Below are 24,380 nucleotides of genomic sequence, written 5' to 3' on the forward strand. Positions count from 1 at the left end.
AATCAAGTTGGACGCTCAACCGAGTGAACCACCTAGGCACCCCGAGACTCATTTCAGACGAAAGTGAGGGAATGGAGAAACATTTATAATACAAACAGATGTCAAAAGACAGCCAGGTAGGAATACTTATGCTAGACAAAAAAGACTTTAAAACAAAGACTGGAACAACAAAGAACACTATATAATAATGAAGGAGACGATCCAACAAGAAGATATAGTCACTGTAAATATTTATGAACCCAACACGGGACCACTCAAATACATACAACAGTTAGTAACAAACATAAAGGAGCTAATTGATAGTAACACAATAATAGGGGACTTTAACACCCCTCTCATTTCAATGGACCAGATGGATTTAACAGATATATTCACAACATTCCATCTTAAAACAGAATACACATTCTTTTCAAGTGCACATAGAACATTCTCCAGAGGAGTTCACACATTAGGCCACAAAATGAATCTCTACAAATTGAATAAGATCAAAGTCATACCATGTATCTTTTCTGACCACAACACTATGAAACTAGAAATCAACCACAAGAAAAAAATCTGGAAAAACTACAAATACAGGGAGATTGAATAACATGCTATTAAATAATGAATGGATCAACCAAGAAATCAATGACATTACATGGAAACAAATGAAAATGAAAACACAATGGTCCACACGTTTTAGAATGCAGCAAAAGTGGTTCTAAGAGGGAAGTCGATAGCAACACAAGCCTACCTCAAGAAGCAAGAAAAAATCTCAATGAACAACCTAACCTTACACATAAAGGAGCTAGAAAAAGAACAAGCAAAACCTCAAACCAGCAGAAGGAAGGAAACAATAAAGATTAGAGCAGAAATAAATGATATACAAACTAAAAAACAAACAAAACCAACCAAACAAAAAAAACACACAAGAGAACACATCAATGAAACCAGGGGCTGGTTCTTTGAAAAGATCAGAAAAATTGACAGACCTCTGGCCAGACTCATCAAAAAAACAAAACTGGCTGGCTCAGTTGGTAGAGCACGCAACTCTTGATTTGGGGGGTTGTGAGTTTAAGCCCCACACTGGGCATAGAACTCACTTAAAAAGAGAGACATTCCATGCTCATGGATTGGAAGAACAAATGTTAAAATGTCCATACTATCTAAAGTAATCTATACATTTATTGTAATCCCTATCAAAATACCAACAGCATTTTTCACAGAGCTAGAACAAACAATTCTAGAATTTGTATGGAACCACAAAAGACCCCAAACAACCAAAGCAATCTCAAAAAAGAAAAAACTGGAGATATCACAATTGTAGACTGTGTTAGTAATGAAAACAGCATAGTACTGGTGAAAACAGACATCACAGATCAATGGAACAGAATGGAAAACCCAGAAATAAACCCACAACTCTATGGTCAATTTTCAACACAGAAGACAGGAATATGCAAGAAAAAGAGAAAAAGACAGTCTCTTCAACAAATGGCGTTGGGAAAACTGGACAGCTACATACAAAAGAATGAAACAACCACTTTCTTATACCATCCACAAAAATAAACTCAAAATGGATGATGGTTCTAAATGTGGGACCTGAAACCGTAATGATCCTTCTAGAGAGCACAGGCAGTGATCTGACATTAGCCGTAGCAACATCTTTCTGGATATGTCTCCTGAGACAAGGGAAATAAAGTCAAAAATAAACTATTAGGACTTCATCAAAATAAAAAGCTTCCGTACAGCAAAGGAAACAATCAACAAAACTAAAAGAAAACATACTGAATGGGGGAAGATATCTGCAAATGACATATCAGATAAAGGGCTAGTGTCTAAAATACATAAAGAACTAAACAACTCAGGGATGCCTGGGTTGCTCAGTCTGTTAAGCGTCTGACTCCTGGGTTGCTCAGTCTGTTAAGCGTCTGACTCCTGGGTTGCTCAGTCTGTTAAGCGTCTGACTCCTGATCTCAGTTCAAGTCTTCATCTCAGGATCATAAGTTCAAGCCCCGTGTTGGGCTCCATGCTGGGTGTGAAGTCTACTTGAAAGAGGGAGGGAGGGAGGGAGGGAGGGAGGAAAAAGTATGGATACAAATCAACACAAAACCACCCAAATAATCCAATGAAAAATGGGCCAAAGTGAACAGACATTTCTCCAAAGAAGACATCCAAATGCCCAACAGACACATGAAAAGATGCTCAACATCATTCATCATCAGGGAAATACAAATCAAAACTATGAGATTACCTCACACTTGTCAGAATGGCTAAAATCATCAATACAACAAACAACCAGTGTTGGCGAGAAGGTGGAGAAAAAGGGACCCTCATGTGCTGTTGGTGGGAATGCAAACTGGTGCAGCCACTGTGGAAAATAGTATGGAGGCTCCTCAAAAAGTTAAAAATAGACCTACCCTTGGATCCAGTCATCAGACTTCTGGGTATTTACCCCCAAAATACAAAAACGCTAATTCAAAAAGATACATGCACTCCTATGTTTATTCAGCATTATTCATAAGAGGTAAACTATGGAAGCGGCCCTAGTGTGCATCAATAGATGAATGGATAAGGAAAGTGTTTTGTACATAGATACATACATATGTACACCCATACATATATATATACTCATACATACAGACACACACACACACGACAAAATAGTATTCAGCCAATGAATAAATCTTGCCATTTGCAACAATATGGATGGATCTAGACAGCGTAATAAAGGCTAGCAAAATATGTCAGAGAAAGACAAAAATACCTGTGATCTCACTCATGTGTGGAATTTAAGAAACAAAATGAACAAAGGAGAAGAGACAAACCCAGAAAGACTCTTAACCCTATAGAGACTTGATGGTCACCAGAGGGGAGGTGGGCGGGGGATGGGGGTTATAGGGGGTGCGGATTAAGAGTACATTCATAGTGATGAACACTGAATAAAGTACGAAATTGTTGAATCACCACGCTGTGCACCAGAACACGGCATGTTAACTATACCGGAACTAAGATAAAAAAATGAAAGAAAAAAAGGAGAAAATCAAGAGGAAGGTGGTCTAGTGCCCTGTCCCTGAGGGGCCCACCCCAAACCCACAGCAGAGGAAAGACAAAGGGGCACCTGGAAGTGTCCAGTGTGTGACGGGAAATCCAGAACCGACCTGTACTGCTGGCTTTTCCACTAAAAAGAACAGGTGCTAAGACTGGACGGGGTTTGGTTTCCCTTCTTACGGCTGGTCCCTTCCTCTGGAGCCCAGAGCCTTCCTCCCAAGCCCCGGAATGGTCCCCACTGTCCACACCCACACCCTGTGCCAGCCAAGTTGGGCACTGTGTGAGCCAGCACGGCAACATAAAACCTTACCTTGAGATGGTGGAACATTCGATGTGCCAGCCAGGTCTCCCGTTTCCCCAAGGAGAGGCCCAAAACACCTCCCGGGGTTTAGCTGCCTTCCACAGGGCAAAGTCGCTGGGGTGCCGCTTGTCAGAATCAACTGCCAACAGATCAAGTGACCGATCAGGGGCGAGAATCTACAACAGGCAAACCCACACAGCAACCGCCACCAGACGGAGGCAGGAGGCACATCCCAAAGATGTGCCTTCCTATCAGTGACCTCACATCTCTCATTCACGGGTCTCTCTCCCCAGGTGGCCACTGGAAGGACTACCCAACGCTTTTATCTAAAACATGCTGGACTGTGACGTCTCACTGCAGAGCTAAGGCCAGCTCCCACCAAGCAGAACGAGTCGGGATTTCAAATAACAAACACTGAGGCTTCTTCCCAGGGGGGCACTGGGCTGAGCTCTCTCTGCCTTATTCTTGTTGTGAGAAAGCTGTACTTGCCAGCAAATGAGTTTCAGGGTAACTTTTCCCCCCAAAAGAGAATTATATAGAGAAAAATAACAACAACAAAAACCACACACCAAAAACCAGAATATCCATCACATTGGAGGGGCAAGAAAACCCCAAAGAGGAGGGTCAGGAGATAACACGAGGTTGTACGATGAGCCACTACTGGGCTCTCTCTCTGTTCCAAAACGTGAAGCGGCCAAGATTCCCTCTGACAGGTGAGTGGATAAACCGTGTTGTATCCAGACAGTGGAATATTACTCGACACTAAAAAGAAATGAGCTATCAAGCCATGAAGAGACGTGGAAGGTAGTTGAGTCCCCTGTCCCCAAAGGGCTCTGCCTTTGCCCACATCCTGGTGGGGCCTAGTGGCTTAAATGCACATTTTCGTTTAAATGTGTATTGAGTGAAAAAAAAAGTCTGAAAAGGTCACAGACTGTATGATTTCAACTTTATGGCATTCTAGAGAAGGCTGAACTATGCAGATGATAAAAGATCCTTGGTTGCCAGGGGTCAGGAGGGATAGAAGACGGACAGGTGGAGCACGGGGAGGGGTCTGAGGGCAGGGAGGTGGCCCCGTGTGATAACACAATGGTGGATACGTGTCATTACACATGTGCCCAACTCCAAAGAATGTACTACACCAGGAGTGAACCCTGATGTTAAACCATGGGCTCTGGGTGATGATGTGTAACACAGGTCCACTATGACAAATGTCCTATTCCGGTGGGTGACACTGATAATGGGGAAGGCTGTGCACAAGTAGGGGCAGGGGAATGTGGGAAATCTCTGTTCCTTCCCCTCGGTTTTGCTGTGAGTCTATAAGTGCCCCCCAAAATAAAGTCTATCAAAACACAAAAGCGTTGCTGATGCTAGAACATGTGTCTCAGAGGCTCGTCCTCTGACTCCAGGGGGCACACCACATATGAACACGTGTGGCCAGTCCAGCGGTCCTCGGTTCTGGCCTTTCAGAAGGGGAGCAGGATACTACTAAGAGTAACAGACACCATTTCTGAGGAGTCAAATAATACTGTCAGTAATTAAATTTAAATGGTATTGTTTATAGAGCAGAGGATAATGCCTTAAGACAGAAATGACTTGGACAATTTGTCTTTTGAGATTTTGCTTGTTTTTATTTGGTGCTTTTAAATAGTATCCTTTTAAAATTATTTTATTATTATTTTTTTTTAGTTTGTTCATTTTGAGAGAGAGAGCAGGGGAGGGGCTGAGAGAGAGGAGAGAGAGACTCCCAAGAAGGCTCCGTGCCATCGGCACAGAGCCCAGCGCGGGGCTCGATCCCACGAACCGTGAGATCATGACCTGAGCCAAAATCAAGAGTCGGATGCTTAAGCAACTGAGGCACCCAGGCGCCCCTAAAATTATTTTAAATTTACTTCTCTATACACATTTCTTCTCCACAAAAATAGCTTCATTCTAACAGTCACTGGAACAGAAGGGACTGCAGGAAGAGATTAAAATCCCCTAGGAACGTACTATATGGTAAAATACCTACGGGATGTAACGTATGGCCAAGTACACGTGGAACTGAACACACCAGCAAGGCAGAGGAGAGTGGGGAGATGGGACACCGTGAACGTGTGCTCTCTGGGGAAGGGCTGGGGGAGACTCACGACTTGCCGTGTGAACCTCATACTCCACAAATTTCCTCTCTTAGAAAATAGGGACTTAAATGCACAGCACAGCTGGGATGGACGGTCTGGCGCCATCACCATGGCCGAGCACAGGGGAGGGGGAAGCTGAACACAGGGGAGGGGGAAGCTGAACACAGGGGAGGGGGAGGCTGAGTACAGGGGAGGGGGGGTGTGCACCCACCTGGCTCTGCGGTGGGACTGGGGACCGCACCCACGAGCTTGCCGTACCTGTCTCCTCTTGACTGCAGATCGAAGTAGACGTTGCCTGTTTTACAAAGGTAATTAGAAATTCATCATTTCTCAGTCTTAAGTATCAGCATCTACACAGGCTTGGGAGCTGACCGGTAATTAGGACTCAAACTCAGAATCTGGCATCTGGCCTTCACGTGGCCCCTTTGTTCTGTCTCTAACTCAGAATTCATGCCACCACCACTATTTCGTAAGAGCACGCATTTGCACACATCACGAACATCCAGAGTGGGTGTGAAAACCCAAGTGTAAGATCTACATCAAACGACATGGTTCTTTTTCATGAGAGGGGAAAGGGAGTGTTATCGCGGCCTGCGTTCAGCTCTGGGCTCTGCGGCTCCAAAAAGCCGTCTCGACCCAGATATGTCTACGACCATCTCTTCACTTGGAGCCCAAACACCTCCACACTCGAGCACCCTGATGGACGAGGGGGAAGCGGGTGCTGGAGCACCACCCCCCCGCAGGAAGGAGCCCCGTGCTGAGCAGCCAGGACTGTGACATCAGATCTCTATCCTGACTGGGGGTGGGGGTGGGGCGGGGAAGGACTTGGCACAAGGGCCCTGGGTGGCTGGGTGCTGCCCCGGCCTGTCCCCTTCTCCCAGAGCTCATATCGGAGCCCAAGCTACGCCGGAGGTAAGTAGGGACACTGGGAGCTGCTGTCCACCACATCAGAACGTCAACACGCTCTCAAAAAGGAGACAATTCTCCTCACCTTTGCTCATGTTACCGATTTGCTGAACTGTTTCCTCAAAGAGTTCAAAATTCAAATTACAACCGAGATTTTACAGAACTGTTGAAAAGTTCAAATTAATGGAGTTTGAGTTAACGTCAATTTACTTTGACTTCATTACATTTACGCTGTCATTATTAAAAACTGACAATAAAGCATAGTAATAAAATGATAAAGCGCGTTCGGATGAGCGCCTCTGCCCCTCGTGAGGGTTGCCCTCCGGGTGGTGCGTCCCACTCCACGTCACAGGGTGGCAACAGGGAAACAATTCTTGTATTTTCTGGAGCAAACTCCAGTTCAGTCCCCTAAGCCCCTTAAAAACAAGTTCTTTTTGGAAACAAAATCTAAATAAGGTAAAGGAAAAACAAAACCAAAAACGCATGCTCTTGTGTACACAGAGGTTACCGAGAGAGGCAGCGCACGGTCCGGGGACCTGGGGGACCCGGGGCCCCTCATGTGGGTCTGTGCTCCCACCAAGACCCCTGCAAGAAGAATGCTTCCGGCCAGTAAGTCCAGTGACCTGCAGAAGCTGTGTCCACCCTCAGGCCTTACAGTCTGTGACTTAACTTGCTATTTACTTGCAACAAGCGTCGCAATACCCGTTTCTCCTAGCCCCAGGCTGGGCGTACTGGTGGGTCATTCATTAACAGCACAAGGTTCCTGTGGCCCCAGAAGTGACAAAAAGTGACAAAACACAAGGGCATGACCAGCAAGTTCAGGCAGCACGTGCCCGGCTACCAACCACACAGCACCGGCACCAGAACAGGGCCGAAGTCCGCTTTCCACCACGAGTGGTGAAGCAGCGTCCTGGGAGGGAGAAAGCTTTGGTTGGGGGGTCCAGGACAGGTGGGACTTGGATCAGGAAGGACCGGGGGGAGGGGGAGGGGGTGCAGCTGAGAGTGAAGGACATCCCAGAGACAGAAATGCCAGGAGAAAAGTTCCCAGGACAGGAGACCTCGGCCAGAGGGACACACACACACACAGCCAGAGGAAGGGCCCCCCCCAAATAGCTGACCAGTGGTAACACAGACAGAAGGCACAGTCCCGGGCAGTGGGCGGCCAGCAGGGGACCAGGCTGGGAGAGGCAGGGACAAATGCAGGGCGTGAATATGCGGAGGACAGGATGCGGTAGGGACTGTCCAGCACCTCGGTCGGATAACGACCCGGGTTATGTGGGGTGCTCTCTTACTCAGAGGTGCACGTGGGAGGGTCAGGATGTCCACAGCCCGATTTCGCTGGCCCCTCAAACATACACCCGCACACAGAGAAAAATGTCAGAGGGCTAGTTTTTAACAAAATGTGCAACTTTAAGGGTACGGCTTTCGTCCCCAGCTTTTTGTCATGGAAAATTGCAACCACTCTAAAAGGGCTCGAAAGAACACCTGTATGCCTGCCACCCGGCCGCGGTAACTGCTTTATCTAGGTGAGCTCTCCAGATGTTCATGTCTTCCTGTGACCACGGAAAATACTTTAAAAAAGAACGGATTCGACAGCTTCGCCAAGAGGTACAATAACCATAAGAAAATCTCACGTTTCACACAGGAATCACCTCAAGAAAGACAGTAAACCATCTGGCTTACTCCAGGAAGTCGTTCACACGCGTCCAGTTCCTCCAAACCCTACAGGCGCTTCCCCAATGATCAGTTCAAGCAGCATAACCCTACCTTGTGCTGTCGAATAAGCATGCCCGTTAGCAATTATTCCTTCGATGAAAGAAATGATGTGAGGAATATTTTCAGTTACCCTCAAGTACACCGTCGGGGGGAGAACCTGACGGAAGGCAAAGGAGAAGTGACTTTCGGCGGGTGAAAAGTGGAAGTCCACCGTGCTGGCTTTCACCGCTCATGGCACCCCCTTGTGGTGAGAGGACTCAACAACACGCTTTACCTTCAAGGCTGCCATGTCTTGTTTAAAATTCTCTTCGTAAAGATTGGCCAGAGAAGCAGGTGACACATTCATCTGCAGAGAGACAGGCGAGCTGGTCAGCAGGTGGAGCCCCACGCGGCTGGCCTCAGTTCACCACGGCCGGCTCACAGAGGGGCTCTCAGTGTCAGGTCTCCAAGTCCTTGTAGTCACTTAGCTATTCACGAAAGCTCATTACAGACCCCGTGTTCTGGTTAGAGAGAAAAAAGGAATAAACAATGCGACGATTTCTGTTACATAATTCAAACCCAAAAACACACACAAAAGCCTCCACTTTTCTAGGGCAAGGGCAAGGGCAAGCTACTTCAATCTATTCTACATAATAAGCAGAAACTTGGGTTCCTATCTTATCCCTTACCCCTCAGGGGGCAAAAGAAAACAAGTCAAAAATACATGAAAGAGGAACTCGGGGAAGTATTTTGAAAGTAACACAGCACCTGAACACAGGGCAGTGGGCGGGCAGTGTTCCACCCAAGGGCGGGTGGGCAGGCCGGCCCCGGAGACAGACGTGGAATTCTGCGCTCAGGGCATCTGGGGACGCGCACCTGCAGCCTCAGCTTCTCAGAGGGCGCTGGCGCACAAAACCAGGCTCCCAAAGTATTTTTTACTTTTCGGCATCAGCAGAAAAAAACACTCAGGGACCAAAAGCAGGACACGGCACCGGACACTGTTGGGCATGTGAAGGCAGCGGGAGCCGCTCCCTCCCTCAACTGGCCTCCGCAGCCCCGGCTCCTCCCCAGCCCCTGGCCCCCAGGCCAGGGCTCTGTTTCCCGCTCACGGACAGTAAGAAACTTTCCCAAGTGAGATGCCCCCTCCAACCCCATCACTCTGCAGCCATGGTCTTCCCTGCCCAGGGCCCCAGACAGGTAATCATCCTAGAAATTTTCACCAACAGACAGGTACTGAATAAATAAACCTGGCGAACAAAGGGGCGGTTCAGCTGTGTGGCCATGGGGAAGGCAATGAACCCCTGTGCCTCAGGCTTTCTTTGCAACACAGAGATGACCCCCAAGTTTGCCACGAGGATTCGGTGCGGCTGTGAAGACAACGGTGTGAATGGACAATGCTGGTTAACACCTCTGTTGAAGACACGACCCCCAGCACCCCCCCACACGTATCTGCAACTCCCTCCTGAAATGTACCGCCCTGCCTTGAACCTGCGGCCTGCACACGATACCACCACCACCCGGACCTGTCCCCTGACTGCCTCCCATCACACACCCACACTCAGAGCCCCTCCCCAGGCCCCTCGTCACGCTGTCTTCTGCTGGGACACACGTCACATCACACACATGCAGGTTCATTTCTGAGCTACAGCCCTGGACTGGAGACAGCCGGGCAGAGGGCACATGCACATACCCTTGCTGGCTACTGCCCACAGTCCCCATGGAGGGTGCGTCAGTGTCTGCGGGGCCAGCCCCAACTGCGCAGGGGACTCACCTCTGGACGCTGTCAACATGACAGCTAACAGATGCTTTCTCGTAACTGTAACATGTATCTCCCTCCTCTGAGGGGGCGTGAACATCTCATGTGTTTAGGAAACATTCACAGGGAACGTATGGCCACCCGTTTCTCTTCTTACCAATTTGTAGGAAGTATTTTTACATGAAAGAAATTAGCCTTTTATCTCTGATGTGAATTTCAATTATTTTCACAGTCTTTCAACACTATGGTTATCTTAGGTCATGTAGAAAAAATTTTTATATTTAGCAATCCTTTATATTTCTCCATCTTTGGGGCGCCTGGGTGGCTCAGTCGGTTGAGCGTCCGATTTTGGCTCAGGTCATGATCTCGCAGTTCATGAGTTTGAGCCCCGCGTCGCGCTCTGAGCTGTCAGCACAGAGCCTGGAGCCTGCTTCGGATTCTGTGTCTCCCCCTCTCTGCCCCTTTTCCGCTCATGCTCTGTCTCTCTCTCTCAAAAAATGAATAAACGTTAAAAAAATTTTGTATTTCTCAATCTTTTCCCACAAATGGCTCCTGGGTTTGGAAACAAATTTAGGAAAGCCTTCCCCAATAGGAGGCTATAAAAACTGCCCCAAAGTTCCTTTAGTAATTTGGGGTTCCATTTCTTTTATATTAAGTCTCCAATCTGCCCTAGATTTGGTTGAGGCACACATTCAACTGGGGTTTATTTTTCTCCCAGATGCTTACCTAACTGTCAACATTTTCTACTGGATAATTCCTCTCTTCCCCACTGATGTGAAATGCCATCGTTACCATAAGACAAATTTCCATTATTTACTGTGTCTACGTCCAACTTTCTAACATGTCCCGTTATCTGCTCATTGTATCTGTACAATGACCTTTAATTCCTACAACCTTGACAGCGACAAAAAGCAGACTGGTGAATGCTTGGGGGCAGGGTGGCACGGAGGGAGGATGGCCAGGGGCAGAGGAGACTTTCAGGGTGATGGATGGATGGAGACATGCGTCTGCACACGGGAGACGGGCTCACAGGTGCACACGTCACCGTGCTGTGGGCCTCGTGCGCACTAAACGCAATTGATCATAGGTCTGTTTGACCTCAAAACTGTGCCAGAAAAGGGAAAGATTATGAAAACAAAAAATTGTCCATAGCTTTAAAAGTATGTTTTAATATCGGGTCGGACTACTCCCTCCTTAATACTCTTCTTTTACAGAACTTTCCTGCTACTCTTGCTGTTGTGCTGTCCCGTGTGAACTTTAGAATCCAGGTCTCTAGTTCAGAAAAAGGGGAATAGTAAGAACACATGCACGTGCACACACATGCACACACACAGACGCGCATGGCTGCACACATGCATGCACGCAGCTGCACACACATGCACAATGCACACAACAGCACACACGCACACGGCTGCACACATGCATGCACGCAGCTGCACACAACAGCACACACGCACACGGCTGCACACATGCATGCGCGCAGCTGCACACACATGCACAATGTGCACAGCAGCACACATGCATGCACGCAGCTGCACACACACGCACAATGCGCACAACAGCACACACACACACGGCTGCACACATGCATGCACGCAGCTGCACACACACGCACAATGCGCACAGCAGCACACACACGCACACAGCTGCACACATGCATGCACGCAGCTGCACACACGCGCACAGCAGCACATGCACACACACGGCCACGCACACACGGCTGCACGTATACGTTCAAGGCCGCACACATGCACATGTGCACACAGCAGCACACACACGCACAGCTGCACACACATGCACACGCACACATGCGCACGGCTGCACACATGCACACTCACGCACACGGCCACACACACGCTCCTGTAACGACCTAGCAAGTACCACACTGCAAACACGCAACCCCTCTTCTGCCTGTGGCTTCTCCAGCTCACACGCACGAGCCCAGAGGGCATGGTTCGGAAATGTTGAGTGACAGTGAATTGTAAGGGGAATATCAATCCATTGCCGGCTTTGCAGGGAGGAGCGGAATCATATTCTAAAAGTAAAGTTTTTAAATTTGATTTTTAGGCAGCTGGTCATCCCACTACCATTGGGCTGGCACTGCTCCCCACCCGCCCCCCCCTCCCCCCCCCCCCAGCAAACCGTAGGACGCAGGTGCCGAAACGGCGTCCTAGTCCCGTGATTTCAGATTCCTGTCCAGCTCGCCCTGACCATCATAAACCATTTCAAGCTGGTTCTCCCCCTGGCAAGGGCCCCACTGCTCGGGCCTTGGCACTCACGCTGAGCGTCCAGCCTTCCTCCCAGAAAGAAGAGCAACAGGGGCCGGTGTTCTTGAAGCACAGAAAGAACACCTTTGGCTCAAATCTCTATGCCACATTCATTACGAGTTTTCTTACAAACGGTGACTATGCAGATGTATCATCTTCCTCTGGAAATTCTCACCCCAGAAACCCGTCTGTGGTTTTTATCCCCGACAAACTGTAACACTGAGCCAAAAATTAAAGTCAAGGGAGTGATTCAGAAAAGCATAATGTTATAATTTAAAATATTTTAAAAGTGCTGGAGCAGATGGCACGAAGAATACCACCGTCACTTAAAAAGGTTGCACTGGATAAAAGATAGCCTTTTTTGTGAGATGCTAAAAAACAAATAGATGTTTTCATAACCATGCTTCAGATACGTGCTTTATCATCCTACAGATATATCTTGAAGAGATCTACCCAGTGCCACATTAGCATCCTATGACGGGACGAGTATGGAAATTCTCAGGGGTCAAAAATTAAGCGCTCTCTGCATACAGAATCTTTCAGCCAATTCTACCAGCCTGTTCATAGTGTAAGTAGAAGATGATTTTTTTGTTGTTGCTTTTGGTTTATTTTGAGACAGAGAGAGAGAGAGTGAGCACACGCGGGAGAGGAGCAGAGACAGAAGGAGGGGGAGGGAGGGAGAGAGAGAAAGAGAGAGAGAGAATCCCAAGCAGGCTCTGCATGGTCAGCACAGAGCCTGACTTGGGGCTTGATCCCACGAACCATGAGATCATGACTTGAGCTGAGATCAAGAGTCAGACACTTAACCGAATGAGGCATGCCTGTGCCCTTAAGTATAACACAATTCTTTGACACACGCTGCCTCCTCATGGTATCTGTGAAATCCTCTAACTTGCCTCTAGCTGCGTTTACCCCTGCTGCCGCCCCTCCTGGGACATGTGTCCCGTCACCCACTTGGCTAACCAACCCCCACCCCTTCCCCCGGGGCCCTCCAGAGCCTGACCGTCTCCACCCAGGCCTTTCAAGTCGAGGTTTCCACCCCCGATTTTGCAGATTCACAGCAGAGCCCGATTCATCAAGTTCAGGGACCCATTTGGACTGTCAGGTGCCCACTGAGGGTAAGGATGGAGGAAACACTCACGGCATCACCTTCCTCCTTAAGCGACCTGCATTTCCAAACGCCTCGTGCTGCCGTGTTCCAAGTACGTGCTCACGACGTCAGAGACCACGGATTTCTGGGTGCCGTCTCCATTCTGAACACGGGCCTTCCTGCTCAGCCCCTGTGGGGTCAGCCTTCCCAGCACCTGCCCAGGCCAGCCTCCGCTCCTAGCACATTCCAGACAACAGCACAGCTCCCTGCCCCCCGCCCCTCCCCAGGCCAGCTCGTTTGCTCAAAAGCTTCACTCTAGAATCAGAAGGCTGTGCCCCCAGCGAGGTGGCTGAGCACGCACTCAAGTCACACAGTCCTGGGGAAGCCACTCGAAGCCCCTCCTCCTGTGGGGTCACCCAGCTGTCACAGAGCGGTACCTGCCCGGGGACCCCTCGCCCCTGCCTTCCCTGCTGTCCTCTCACATCTGCCCCTCACTGCAGCTCCCGACGAAGGGATGGTTCCCCGCGTCTGCACGGCCTTGGCTGGACCAGGGGGACACCTGACCCCAGCGGCAGAGACAGAATGGAAGCCACCAGGGCACCAGGGACGGTGACCCAGGCCGGCCTGCCGGCTCTCCGCTCCCAGCCTGCGGTATCGTCTTTCTGTCACCGAACGTGCAGCCGGTGTCCCGGGACTCCACCCTGTTCTGACACTAACTGCGGGTCAGCGGGCTAACCTCCTCCAGGGAGTCATTTCTGAATTCCGGGGCGGTTTGATGGATTTCCTTGTGGTCCCCCATCCTGGCTAGAAGATGAGCCATGTGACACACGAGCATCCCTCTGTGGGATCGTCCGCCTCACAGGGGACACAAGCTCTGTGCAGCCAGGAAGGGTCTCCCTCACCTTCATGGGCACAAAGCCAGGCGGAGGTCTGACCCCTGGTGGCTCGATACACCCTCGGGGACAGTTCTGGAAATGGAGATTGAGTCTACCATAGGGGAACACGGCACACCGGCTAAGCTGCCCACTGGCCAACCCAGCTGTGCCGAGGGACGCGAGGAAACACATTTAAAGCCGGAGCCCAAGTTCAGTGACGCTGGTAAACGCTCTGAGTGGCCCAACTCTTAGAAGAAAAGCCTTATCAAAGAACCCACTGCTCCTTCAACCAGAAATTCCACTTTGGGAAAAGTATTTAGTGAAACAAGACATTATGGAAAAAAGACATTCACAGTAGCCCTATCTTTAACAGCTATAAACGACGCAGCCCAGACGGGGAGCTCTGCATAGCCCCCTGCATGGAATGCTGTCGAGTTGTTAAAAAGGCAAATTGGGGGGCGCCCGGCTGGCTCAGTCGGAGGAGCGTGCGACTCTTAATCTCAGGGTCGTGACATCGAGCCCCATGTCAGGTGTAGAGATTTCTTAAGTAAATAAAAGTTACAAAAAAAAAAAAAAGGCAAGTTGTGAGAAACAGGGAGATGTGGTTTCTAGAAAATAAGTTTGACTATGGAAGCACTTCAGAGTCCAAAACTAAGAACGTAAATAAATTATGATACGTCCATGTGATGGAATGTTACGAGGCTATTTAAAAATGCTCGAGAATATTTAAGAACGTGAAGAAAATTCTCAAAATACACTAAGTGGAGGAAGCAGACTATAAAACATTATAAGCCGGTTTCCTAAAGAAAAAAAATAGCACACACAGTGTTCAGTACATACATACATCTTCTAAAACAACAGGAATGTCACATGCTCTGTGTAGGCTTTTGAACAGATTGGACCATTTAACAATGCTTTACAGATCTTTAGAGATAATTGTTAAAGTTGCTAATTATGACAAGCAGAAGAGACAAACCTTTGAAAGCCGACTTTTAAAAATTTAACTATAATATTTAACTTCAACCCCTCAGTTAAAACTTCCCCCCCAAAAACTTCCCCTAAATACCGTATGAGTTGTAAGTGCCCCGTTCGCTTCACACATAACAGGTGGGAAAATTCAGCCTCCCATGAGCTCAGTTTCTCTAGCCCAAAGTGGCCCTTGACTTCCCTCTGCGCAGGACGCTGGGGGGCCGAGGGGCCAGGAAAAGGATGAGGTTCAAGCAGGAGACGGGGACAGAGCGAGACTCGGCATCAAAGGCTTTGGCGACCAGAATCGAACAGGCCTCTTTTACCGGGACAGGGATTCCTCTGAGAACCTGTCAGCACATCCTCGCTGGGTCACACACGGACAGTGAGACATAAAACACGCGTGTGCAACAGCCACGGCACTGCCACGCAGGGATCAGAACACTCACACGATCAACATGGTCGTCGTCGACGCTTACCTCACCGGCTCTTTTGATGATTTTATCATCCACGTCCGTGATTCCCATCACCATGATGATGTTGCATCCGAAAACCCTCGTGAGGATCCTTCGAATGATATCGAATCTAACATATGAGCTGCAAGGAAGTAAGTATTAGGGCGTCTTTAATGCAGAAAATCACCGCTGTGATCTTTAAAACGGAGCGCCTTACATTTTAACAGGCTGCCACAGAACAGTCGGGTGTGTGACAGAACGGACAGCTCACGTGCAGCTAGGAGAAGGGCCCACGCGGGTCCTCGCGAGAAACTAACAAAGGCATCCCCTCAATGTCAGGTGCAGTATTAGCACTTTTAACGTTGGAGCTGGTAAGTGCGCTTACATCCATTTGATTGTATAAAAATTCACCGCTGATACAATGGCTCTAGCTGGTTAAAATACAGAGAGCTGTTACCATCCCAGCTCCTGTTCTAGAGCAACTGTAATGTTTCGCTATGGCAAAACAGCAGTAACAACAAATCGAGGCAAGTACAATGAAAGCTGTACGATGTCACTCCTAAAAAACGTGTAAAACTATCATAGAATATTAACACATCGGCTTATCCGTGGGCTACACTGGGGCAACTCAAACTTATAAAACCAAAAGGGTTCAAGAGCCATTTAAAATGTCAAGAATCTGGAGGTGCCTGGTGGCTCAGTCAGTTGAATGTCCAACTCTTGATTTGGGCTCAGGTCATGATGTCCCATTTTGGGAGTTCGAGCCCCGCGTCAGGCTGTGCTGACAGCATGGAGCCTGCTTAAGATTCTCTCTCTCTCCCCCTCTCTCTGCCCCTCCCTAGCTTGCGCTCGTGCGCTCTCTCTCTCTCTCTCAAAAAAATATATAAACATAAAAAAATTTTAAATGTCAAGAATCTGGCTTCACGCTCTGGAAAACAGTATGGCGTTTCCTCAAAAAAATGAAAATAGAACTACCTTACGACCCAGCAATTGCACTACTAGGTATTTACCCAAGGGTTACAGGAGTCCTGTTTTGAAGGGACACATGCACCCCCATGTTTATAGCAGCACTATCAACAATAGCCAAAGTATGGAAAGAGCCCAAACGTCCATCGGTGGATGAATGGATAAAGAAGATGTGGTATATATATATACAATGGAGTATTACTCGGCAATCAAAATTAATGGAAATCTTGCCATTTGCAACTACGTGGATGGAACTGGAGGGCATTATGATAAATGAACTTGGTCAAAGACAATATCATATGACTTCACTCACATGTGGAATTTAAGATATAAAACAGATGAACATGGGGAAAGGGAAAGAAAAATAAGATAAAGACAGGGAGGGGGACAAAACATAAGAAACTTTTAAATTCACAGGCGCCTGGGTGGCTCAGTCAGTTGAACGTCTGACTTTGGGTCAGGTCACGATCTCATGGATTGTGGGTTTCAGCCCCGTGTCAGGCTCTGTGCTGACAGCTCAGAGCCTGGAGCCTGCTTTGGATTCTGTGTCTCCCTCTCTCTCTCTGCCCCTCCCCCCAGCTCACACTCAGTCTCTCTCTCAAAAATAAACATTAAAAAAATAAAGAGAGAGAGAGAGACACTTAAATACAGAGAACAAACTGAGGGTTGCTGGAGGGGAGGTGTGTAGGGGGACGGGCTAAATGGGTAAGGGGCATTCAGGAAGACACTTGCTGGGATGAGCACTGGGTGTTATACGTAGGGGATGAATCACTGAAATCTACTCCTGAAATCATTATTGCACTAAACGCCAACTAACTTGAATATAAATTGCAAAAAGAATCTGGCTTCTCATAAAAGCAACCTTAAAGCTCAAGGTCAGGTAGTCTCACGCTCATCTGTCATCCGCACAACCTCTCTAAGTTCCGAACATCCTTTTCCCTCGAAGACGAGCCCTGTTATCACACCCCTTCGGCTTGCCACACCCCCACTCCCCGAACGCAGCTTGGGTGACAAAGCGATGTCAGAAACTCCTTGCCAAGATATTTAATCATTTGAAGGCTTGAACTGCTTACTCAGAAACTGGGCAAAATCCCACCACCCCATGGGGTTGTTGGACGTGATCCTGAGGCCTGTGCAGCACGAGTTCCTACAGGCGTCACCATGCCCTTCCTGCGGCTTGAGCAGGGAAAGACCCTACAAGCAGTGAGATTTCAGAGAAAAAGTAAGAAGCACAAAGTAAAAAGAGTCACATGCTTGGCCCTGAGGAGTTTAAGGGCTTCATGGCACTGAGGCCACAGGTGCATGACTCCCCCAGGGGCCACTCCATGTCCACGATGTCAGCCCCTTCCCGGCATGTCCCCGTCTGTAGCTGGGGGATCACAGCACCATCATCCGGTGCCGTTAGGGCGTTACAGTGGCTGGTGTTTGCAGAGCATTTAGAGCAGAGCCTGGCACACAGCAAGAGCAGGTGTTGTGTCTGTTAACTACATGTCTTTCTTTCTTTTTCTTTTTTAAGTAAGCTCTACGCCCAAGGTGGGGCTTGAACTCACAACCCTGAGATCAAGAGTCGCACACACTACTGACTGAGCCAGCCAGGTGCCCGGTACACGTCTTTTTCAGTAGAGGCCAGTGTGGCTACCTGGGGAGGAAGGTGGGGAGACGTGAGCCTGGACGGTAAGTCGGGACAGGCTTATAGAACTGCAGAGACGACCTCAAGACTTTGAACTTTACCTTAGGGGCAGTGGAGCCAGGCCTGCCCCTCCCTGCCTGTACGACCTCATATCTTCAGAATCTTGTAGTTCTTAGATTTTCCACCCCCAGGGACATCCTGAAGGACTCCTGAAGAATGGGTTCTGTCTCCCAGCCCAGCCTTCCCTAGCGGTTATCCTTGAGGGGAGTGGGGGGCGGGGGGCGAGACTGACGAACGGGGCGCTGGGGAGGCTTCTAGGCTGTCGGTAACATGTCTCCCTCTAAGAGCCATGAACACTTCATTCCGCTGTATGCTTAACATTTGTACTCTATTTCTCTATTTGTAAGGGCAAGTACAAATTATAATCAAGAGGCTTGGTTCTCCTAGCTGAAAATAAGGAAACAGGCTCTCCCCCCACCGCCCCTTTCTTTCAGAAATTCCTCAGTCCTTCTAAAACGGATGTAAGGAACACCTGGGTGGGTCGGTTGGTCGCGCATCTGACTCTTCATTTGGGTTCAGGTCATGATCCCAAGGTGGTGGGATTGAGCCCCGTGCCAGGGTCTGCGCTGAGTGCGGAGACTGCTTAAGATTCTGTCCCTCCCTCTGCCCACTCCCAGGCACACATGTGTGCTCTAAAATTTAAAAAAAAAAAAAAAAAAAAAAGGTTTTAATTTTTATGAAATATTTTATGTAGATGGCTTTAATGGCTAAGGAAGCCTCTGTTGAGTCCCACGACCAGAAAACTCTCAAGGACCCGAGAGCCACCTTTTTTTTTTTAAAGTTTCAGATATTATTTTTTTAAAATGCTTCCTTTTTTTTGAGAGAGCGTGCATGAGCAGGGGAGGGGCAGAAGATCTGAAATGGGCTCCATGCTGACAGCAGTGAGCCTGATGTGGGGCTCGAACTCACAAACTGCAAGATCTTGACCTGAGCCAAAGTCGGACGCTCAACTGACTGAACCACCCAGGCGCTCTGAGTTTCAGGTATTTATTAATCAGTGTAAACCCCAACACGACACACTAATGTGATCTCGTGCATGCAGAGGGGAAAGGTCTCCTGGGCAAGTGGAAAATTGTGCGGATGGCTTCTAGAAGACCTTCAGTCTAAGCAGCTTTATAGTGAAACATTTCCTTTCTTCAGTTTGCAGCATCAACGCTCAGTAAACAGAACTTGTATTGATCACTGGGACCCCGTTTGTTTGCTAACATCCATCAGAGCTAAGAGCCACCCTTCTGAAATAAAGTCATCAAGGAAGGAAGGGGGACGGGCCGGACGTGTCATCTGACTGCACGTCACAAACCCCACCTGATCTCACAAGTGTCACCCACCTGGCTCTATGAGATTGAGAGTTCTGTCTCTGCAATCCTGTTAGCGGGCTGCCTGTGACCACGTCCCGTTCTGATTTAATGCTACTCAACAATAAACTTTGCTTTCTCTTCTGCCTTTGTGGAGAGGTTTTTCCAGGTTGGGAAGAGTTCTTGTTTTTTAATACTTCCCCAACATATTTCATACTTCAATAAAGAGGTCAAGATACGCTTTTTACAAGTAACGCTAAGTTAGCCCACAGTGAAGGAAGAAAGGATTCCCACACCACTGATGTTAACAAAACACAAAAAATGCTCCAAACTTCCTGGGTGATACATGATTTTCTAAAAAGTGTAATGAGTACAGGTAGCTTTCCACTTTTAGTCTAGGTCTGAAACACAACAAGTTTAAAACACGAATGAGAGAACATAGAAAGTATTAGAAAAAGTGCAATTCTGACAAAGGTAGGCAGGAGTGCGGCTGATGGTTAGCAGGTTGAGAAAGTGAGTACCTGGGAGATCAGAGACACCAGGCTCCAGGCTTCCTGAATGTGTGACCTCGGGGAAGTTCCTCACACTAACTGTGAAGTCCCCACCACGCGTCACACTTCAGGCACTCTGCAAGCAGCACTGTATGGGCGTTATTTCAAAAAATTGTGCAGGTTGAAAAAAGACGGATACAATTATCGTCCCCATCGCAAAGATAAAGAAAGCAGGACTCAAGGTAATAAAGTGGCTTGTCCAAAGTTGGAAAGAAGATAGTGGGGCCAGAAATAACTCACCAGCTGACTCCTAACCCCTGGAATGGCCTCATCGCATTAAACATCTAATTCCAAAACAGGTCATTTATCACTGCTCCTCATTGCCTCCCTCAGTTTCCTCACCTGTGAAATGGGCATGAGCGCTTAGAACTACAAGAACAAAATGAGAGACTGTTAACAGGTGTGCTTCCCACAGCACCAGGACTATATTCGGTATTAAGCTGCCACTTGAGAAATGGAAAAAACCTGCAAAAGGCTCTTTCTTTCCAAAATAAAGGGTCGCTTGAAGCGTGAAAAATCAAACTGGGGTCACTCACCAAGCATGGCCAAGGTGTGCATGATCATAGACAGTTGGTCCACAGCTATACCTAGGAACACAGTTACAATCCATCACGTGAATCATACTTGCAAGAAAGGACACCACTTTCTCAGGGTATCATAGAACCACGTTTGGGGGATTCCCAGCCCAAGCCTGTCAAGTACCCGTGACTACAGCACAGTATCTCCAATTGTGCCGCCACGCACTTGTCACTGAATGCTTTCCACCTGAGAACCTTCCGACGCACAGTCCTTCCCGCCCCTGGTCCCCAGCACCCCGGTCCCCCAGGTCCCCGGCGGCTACCAGGAGGCGGCGTCCGCGCTGCCCACGATCAAGGGGTCCTTCCTCCGGGTAAGGCTGTTGTACACCTTGACGCCCGTGTCGTGGCCCGCCGGCTGCAGCCAGCCCTGCCCGCGCGTCCCCGACGCCGCCCGCTCCGGACCGGGCCAGGCCCCCAGGCCCAGCGCCGCCCGCAGAAGCTGGGGCCCCACGCCCGCCCAGCACGCTCGCAGCATGGCCTGCCGGCGCGCGGCTCGGAGCCTGGGGACCTGCGGCCCCGGGACAGGCTCGCCACGCCCACTCCGGGAGGGACTCGCACTGGGGCCGCCCACCCGGAAGAGGGCCTCCAGATCCCGCCTACCCCGGAAAAGGCTTTCCGTGACCTGTCCAACCCAGAACGGCGGACGCCCAGGCCCCGCCCAACCCGGAAAAGGATCTGACCACGCCACGCCCATCCCGGAAGGGGTCGCAGCCCTGCCCGCCCATTCCGGAAGATGACTTGCCTCGGCCTTGTCACCCCCCGAAGACGGGGTCGGGAAGTGGCCGCGGCGCCTCCCACAGGCTTGTGTGGCGCCTGCTGTGGCGCTGGGGGCGGGGCGCGGGAGGAGGTAGGAAGAGGCGCTCCTTCGCGTCCGGAGGAGAGGGCCCTTCTTCTCCCTGGAGCCCGTCGTGCGGGCTGTGCGCTGACGAATTAGGGCCGGTGCCCACCTCCCGCCCGTGCCGGAGTTCACCGTGCAGGCACCCGCCTCCGGCTTCTCGCCGGTTCAGGAAGCACGTCTCACCCCAACACAACACGCAGCACATCAGCACCCCAACGCAGCACGTGTGCACCCCAACACAGCACGTTTGTGCCCCAGCGCATACACAGCAAACACATCACCTCAACACAGAACGTCTGCACCCCAACACAGCAACGTGTGATCCCAATGTGCACAAGGCACGTGTGCACCCCAGCACAGCATACTGATACCCCAAGACGCACACAGCACGTCTCCACTTAACAGCACAAGGCACACTTGCACCCCAAGACAGCATTCTGTCTCCGGATGCAAGACCAAAGCTTGGAAACCGCCCCATTCATCAAGTGCCAGTATTGGGAAGTGTCTACTTGGGATTCATTAAGGTTAAACATTCTATATCATCTCTTCTCGAGAACAAAAACAATCTGAATTGCGGTTTCAGTGGGACTTTTAAAAGGCGGATTCATTTGAAGTCGCTTTCATATTGTCTTGACAAAAGTACCCTTACTGATGTCTTGCAAAACAATGTCTCAAAAAAGAGAAGGAGAAAGGAAAGAAATCCCCTTTGTTTTTACATTCCTCAAAACCGCACAGAGGTCCCTAAGTTTTTTTTTTCTTTTCTTTCCTTTTTTTGGTTTGTTTTGGTCATTCAGTTGAAAGGAAAATTCTTAACCAGAGACAAAATGGTATGTTCCTTATTTTTTTCTTTCTTTCAAGATCCCTGAAGTCTAATTCTGCAATTCTGCTTCAAGCTCAATTGTAGTCCAACGTCAACTCTGTTCTAATGCATAGTGCTGAAGCCTTAGAACCTGTGGTTGAGAATTAGGCGACTTCTCCCTCAGTGCTAAGCGCAGGCTCCCTGACTCCTCAAAGTGCTACTGGCACATTATCCCTCCCTTGCTCTCTGCATCCCTATTTTGGTTCCTTTGTTACTGTCTCTTATTTGTAGTACAATGTGTATATTTTTCTGAGTACTTGAGATTGTAAATTTTTTTGAACTCTCTCACTGTAAGCAGATTAAATTCGGCAAAGGGTTGCTGAATTACTCTGTGAAATCCACCTGTTGTGCCTGTGGGAGGAAATCTGGGCAGTAAAATATCTGCTAGGGAAAGCTCTGGTCCAGATATTAGATGTGCCGGTAAAAGAGGAAAATGAACAAAAGGCAATCTGTGACAACACACGGAATTCACGGGAAAGGCTAGAAGTTTTGAAAACAGATTTAGTGACACTGAAGACCAAATCCTGCACATGAATCTGTATAGCTGGCATGTTTGAATTGGCCATAGAAAAGACATGACTTTGAAATGAACAATGGGATCTTCTGTCTTCAGAAAACCGGTCGTGTAATATGTTCAGCCCTAACTGGCAGCAATTCTATTTTTTCTTAAGTCTTCCGGAAATCATCAAAACTATGATAAGCATAACCCTCTATTTAATGATACAGAATAATTAAAATATGATTAATTATGAATAATTAAAATACAACTCCTTTTGCAGGTTGAATATTCAGGTATAGTAAAAATGACTGGGAAGATTAGCAAATATATTCCCAAAAAAGAGAATCCTGTTAATTTGGAGGGACTCCTCCTCACGCTGGGTCAGAACAAAGAAGTATATTAGAATTAATGATTTCAGGGGCACCTGCGTGGCTCAGCGGGTTAGGCGTCCTACTCTTGATTTCGGCTCAGGTCATGATCTCATGGTTCATGGGTTTGGGCTTTGCAGTGTGGAGGCTGCTTGGGAGTCTCTCTCTCTCCCTCTCTTTCTGCCCTTCTCCTGCTTGCTCGCTTTCTCTCTCTCAAAAAAAAAAAAAAGAAATAATAATAATGATCTCAAAGTATCTTGAACGCCATTTCCTAGTCCTTAATGACAACCAAAAATGTAGTTCTCAGTAATACCTTTGCTTTCAAGGCCAAGTCTTGCAAACCCAAAGTAGGGTAGATAAGGTAGCACAGTGTTTAAGGTATTTCAAGTTTGAAATAAATGTGTTAGCATGTATTTTTTAAGCACCTGAAAAGAAACAAACAAAAACTGTATGTTCACTTCTGATTTTATTCTCCCATGAGTTTGAGTATCACCAGTTAAACTAGAAATATAATTCAGAAAAAAAATTTAATATCCATCTTGCAATGAGCAGAACTAAAACAGCCAGGGTTCTTCGATGTATTTTCAGAATTACTTTTCCTTAGTAGTGTATTTAAAATGCACGATCATAGTTACGTTTTAGCCATTGGTCTTCTAACCTTGTTCAGAAAACTGTTAAGTCATTGTTATGTTTTTTTAAGAACTTTATAAAGCTAGTAAAATATTTTCTGGCTTTTTAGCCCACAGGGTAAACTATCTTATAGAATGTAAGCTCCTTAGTCACTGCTGTATCCCCAGGGCCTAAGCAGTAGCTAGCACCTGGTTGGCACTCACGAAATATTTCTTGTTGAATGATTAAGATAACCTTTTGTTTCTGTGTCTGTGAAGACCATGGAAACATGAAAGGAATCATTATTCAGATAATATCGTGATTTTTAAAAAAGATAACCTAGTTCAGGGGCGCCTGGATGGCGCAGTGCGTTAAACTTCCGACTTGGGCTCAGGTCTTATGGTTTCTGAGTTTGAGCCCCCAACAGGCTCTGTGCTGACAGCTCAGAGCCTGGAACCTGCTTTGGATTATATGTCTTCTCTTTCTACCCCTCCCCCGCTCCCCCTCCCCCTCTCCCTGTCTCTCAAAAATAAATAAACATTAAAAAAAATTTTTTTTTTAAGATACCCTAGTTCAAACTGGCTTATCCCTGGAAGCAGTAAATTATTTCTTACCTTTATTCTTAAATTCAGACAAACACTCATTCTAGAGCCAATAAATGCAAAGATCTAC

At 48.1% G+C, this 24,380-nt stretch overlaps 1 protein-coding gene across 1 annotated transcript in view; it reads right to left on the reverse strand.

The window, feature by feature from the left end:
* Positions 1-21,094, reverse strand: part of CARS2 (cysteinyl-tRNA synthetase 2, mitochondrial) — a 44,846-nt gene extending 23,752 nt beyond the window's left edge. The window contains exons 1-7 of the mRNA XM_027065221.2: positions 20,799-21,094; positions 20,494-20,544; positions 15,480-15,597; positions 8,342-8,413; positions 8,119-8,224; positions 5,657-5,740; positions 3,338-3,467 (exon numbers count right to left, since the gene is read on the reverse strand). Of these exons, the coding sequence (XP_026921022.1) occupies positions 3,338-3,467; positions 5,657-5,740; positions 8,119-8,224; positions 8,342-8,413; positions 15,480-15,597; positions 20,494-20,544; positions 20,799-21,010 (773 nt within the window). The 5' untranslated portion in view covers positions 21,011-21,094. The remainder of the gene's footprint in view (positions 1-3,337; positions 3,468-5,656; positions 5,741-8,118; positions 8,225-8,341; positions 8,414-15,479; positions 15,598-20,493; positions 20,545-20,798) is intronic.
* Between the last annotated feature and the right edge of the window lie 3,286 nt (positions 21,095-24,380).

The sequence above is a fragment of the Acinonyx jubatus genome, chromosome A1 (assembly GCF_027475565.1).
Source record: "Acinonyx jubatus isolate Ajub_Pintada_27869175 chromosome A1, VMU_Ajub_asm_v1.0, whole genome shotgun sequence".
NCBI lineage: Eukaryota > Metazoa > Chordata > Mammalia > Carnivora > Felidae > Acinonyx > Acinonyx jubatus.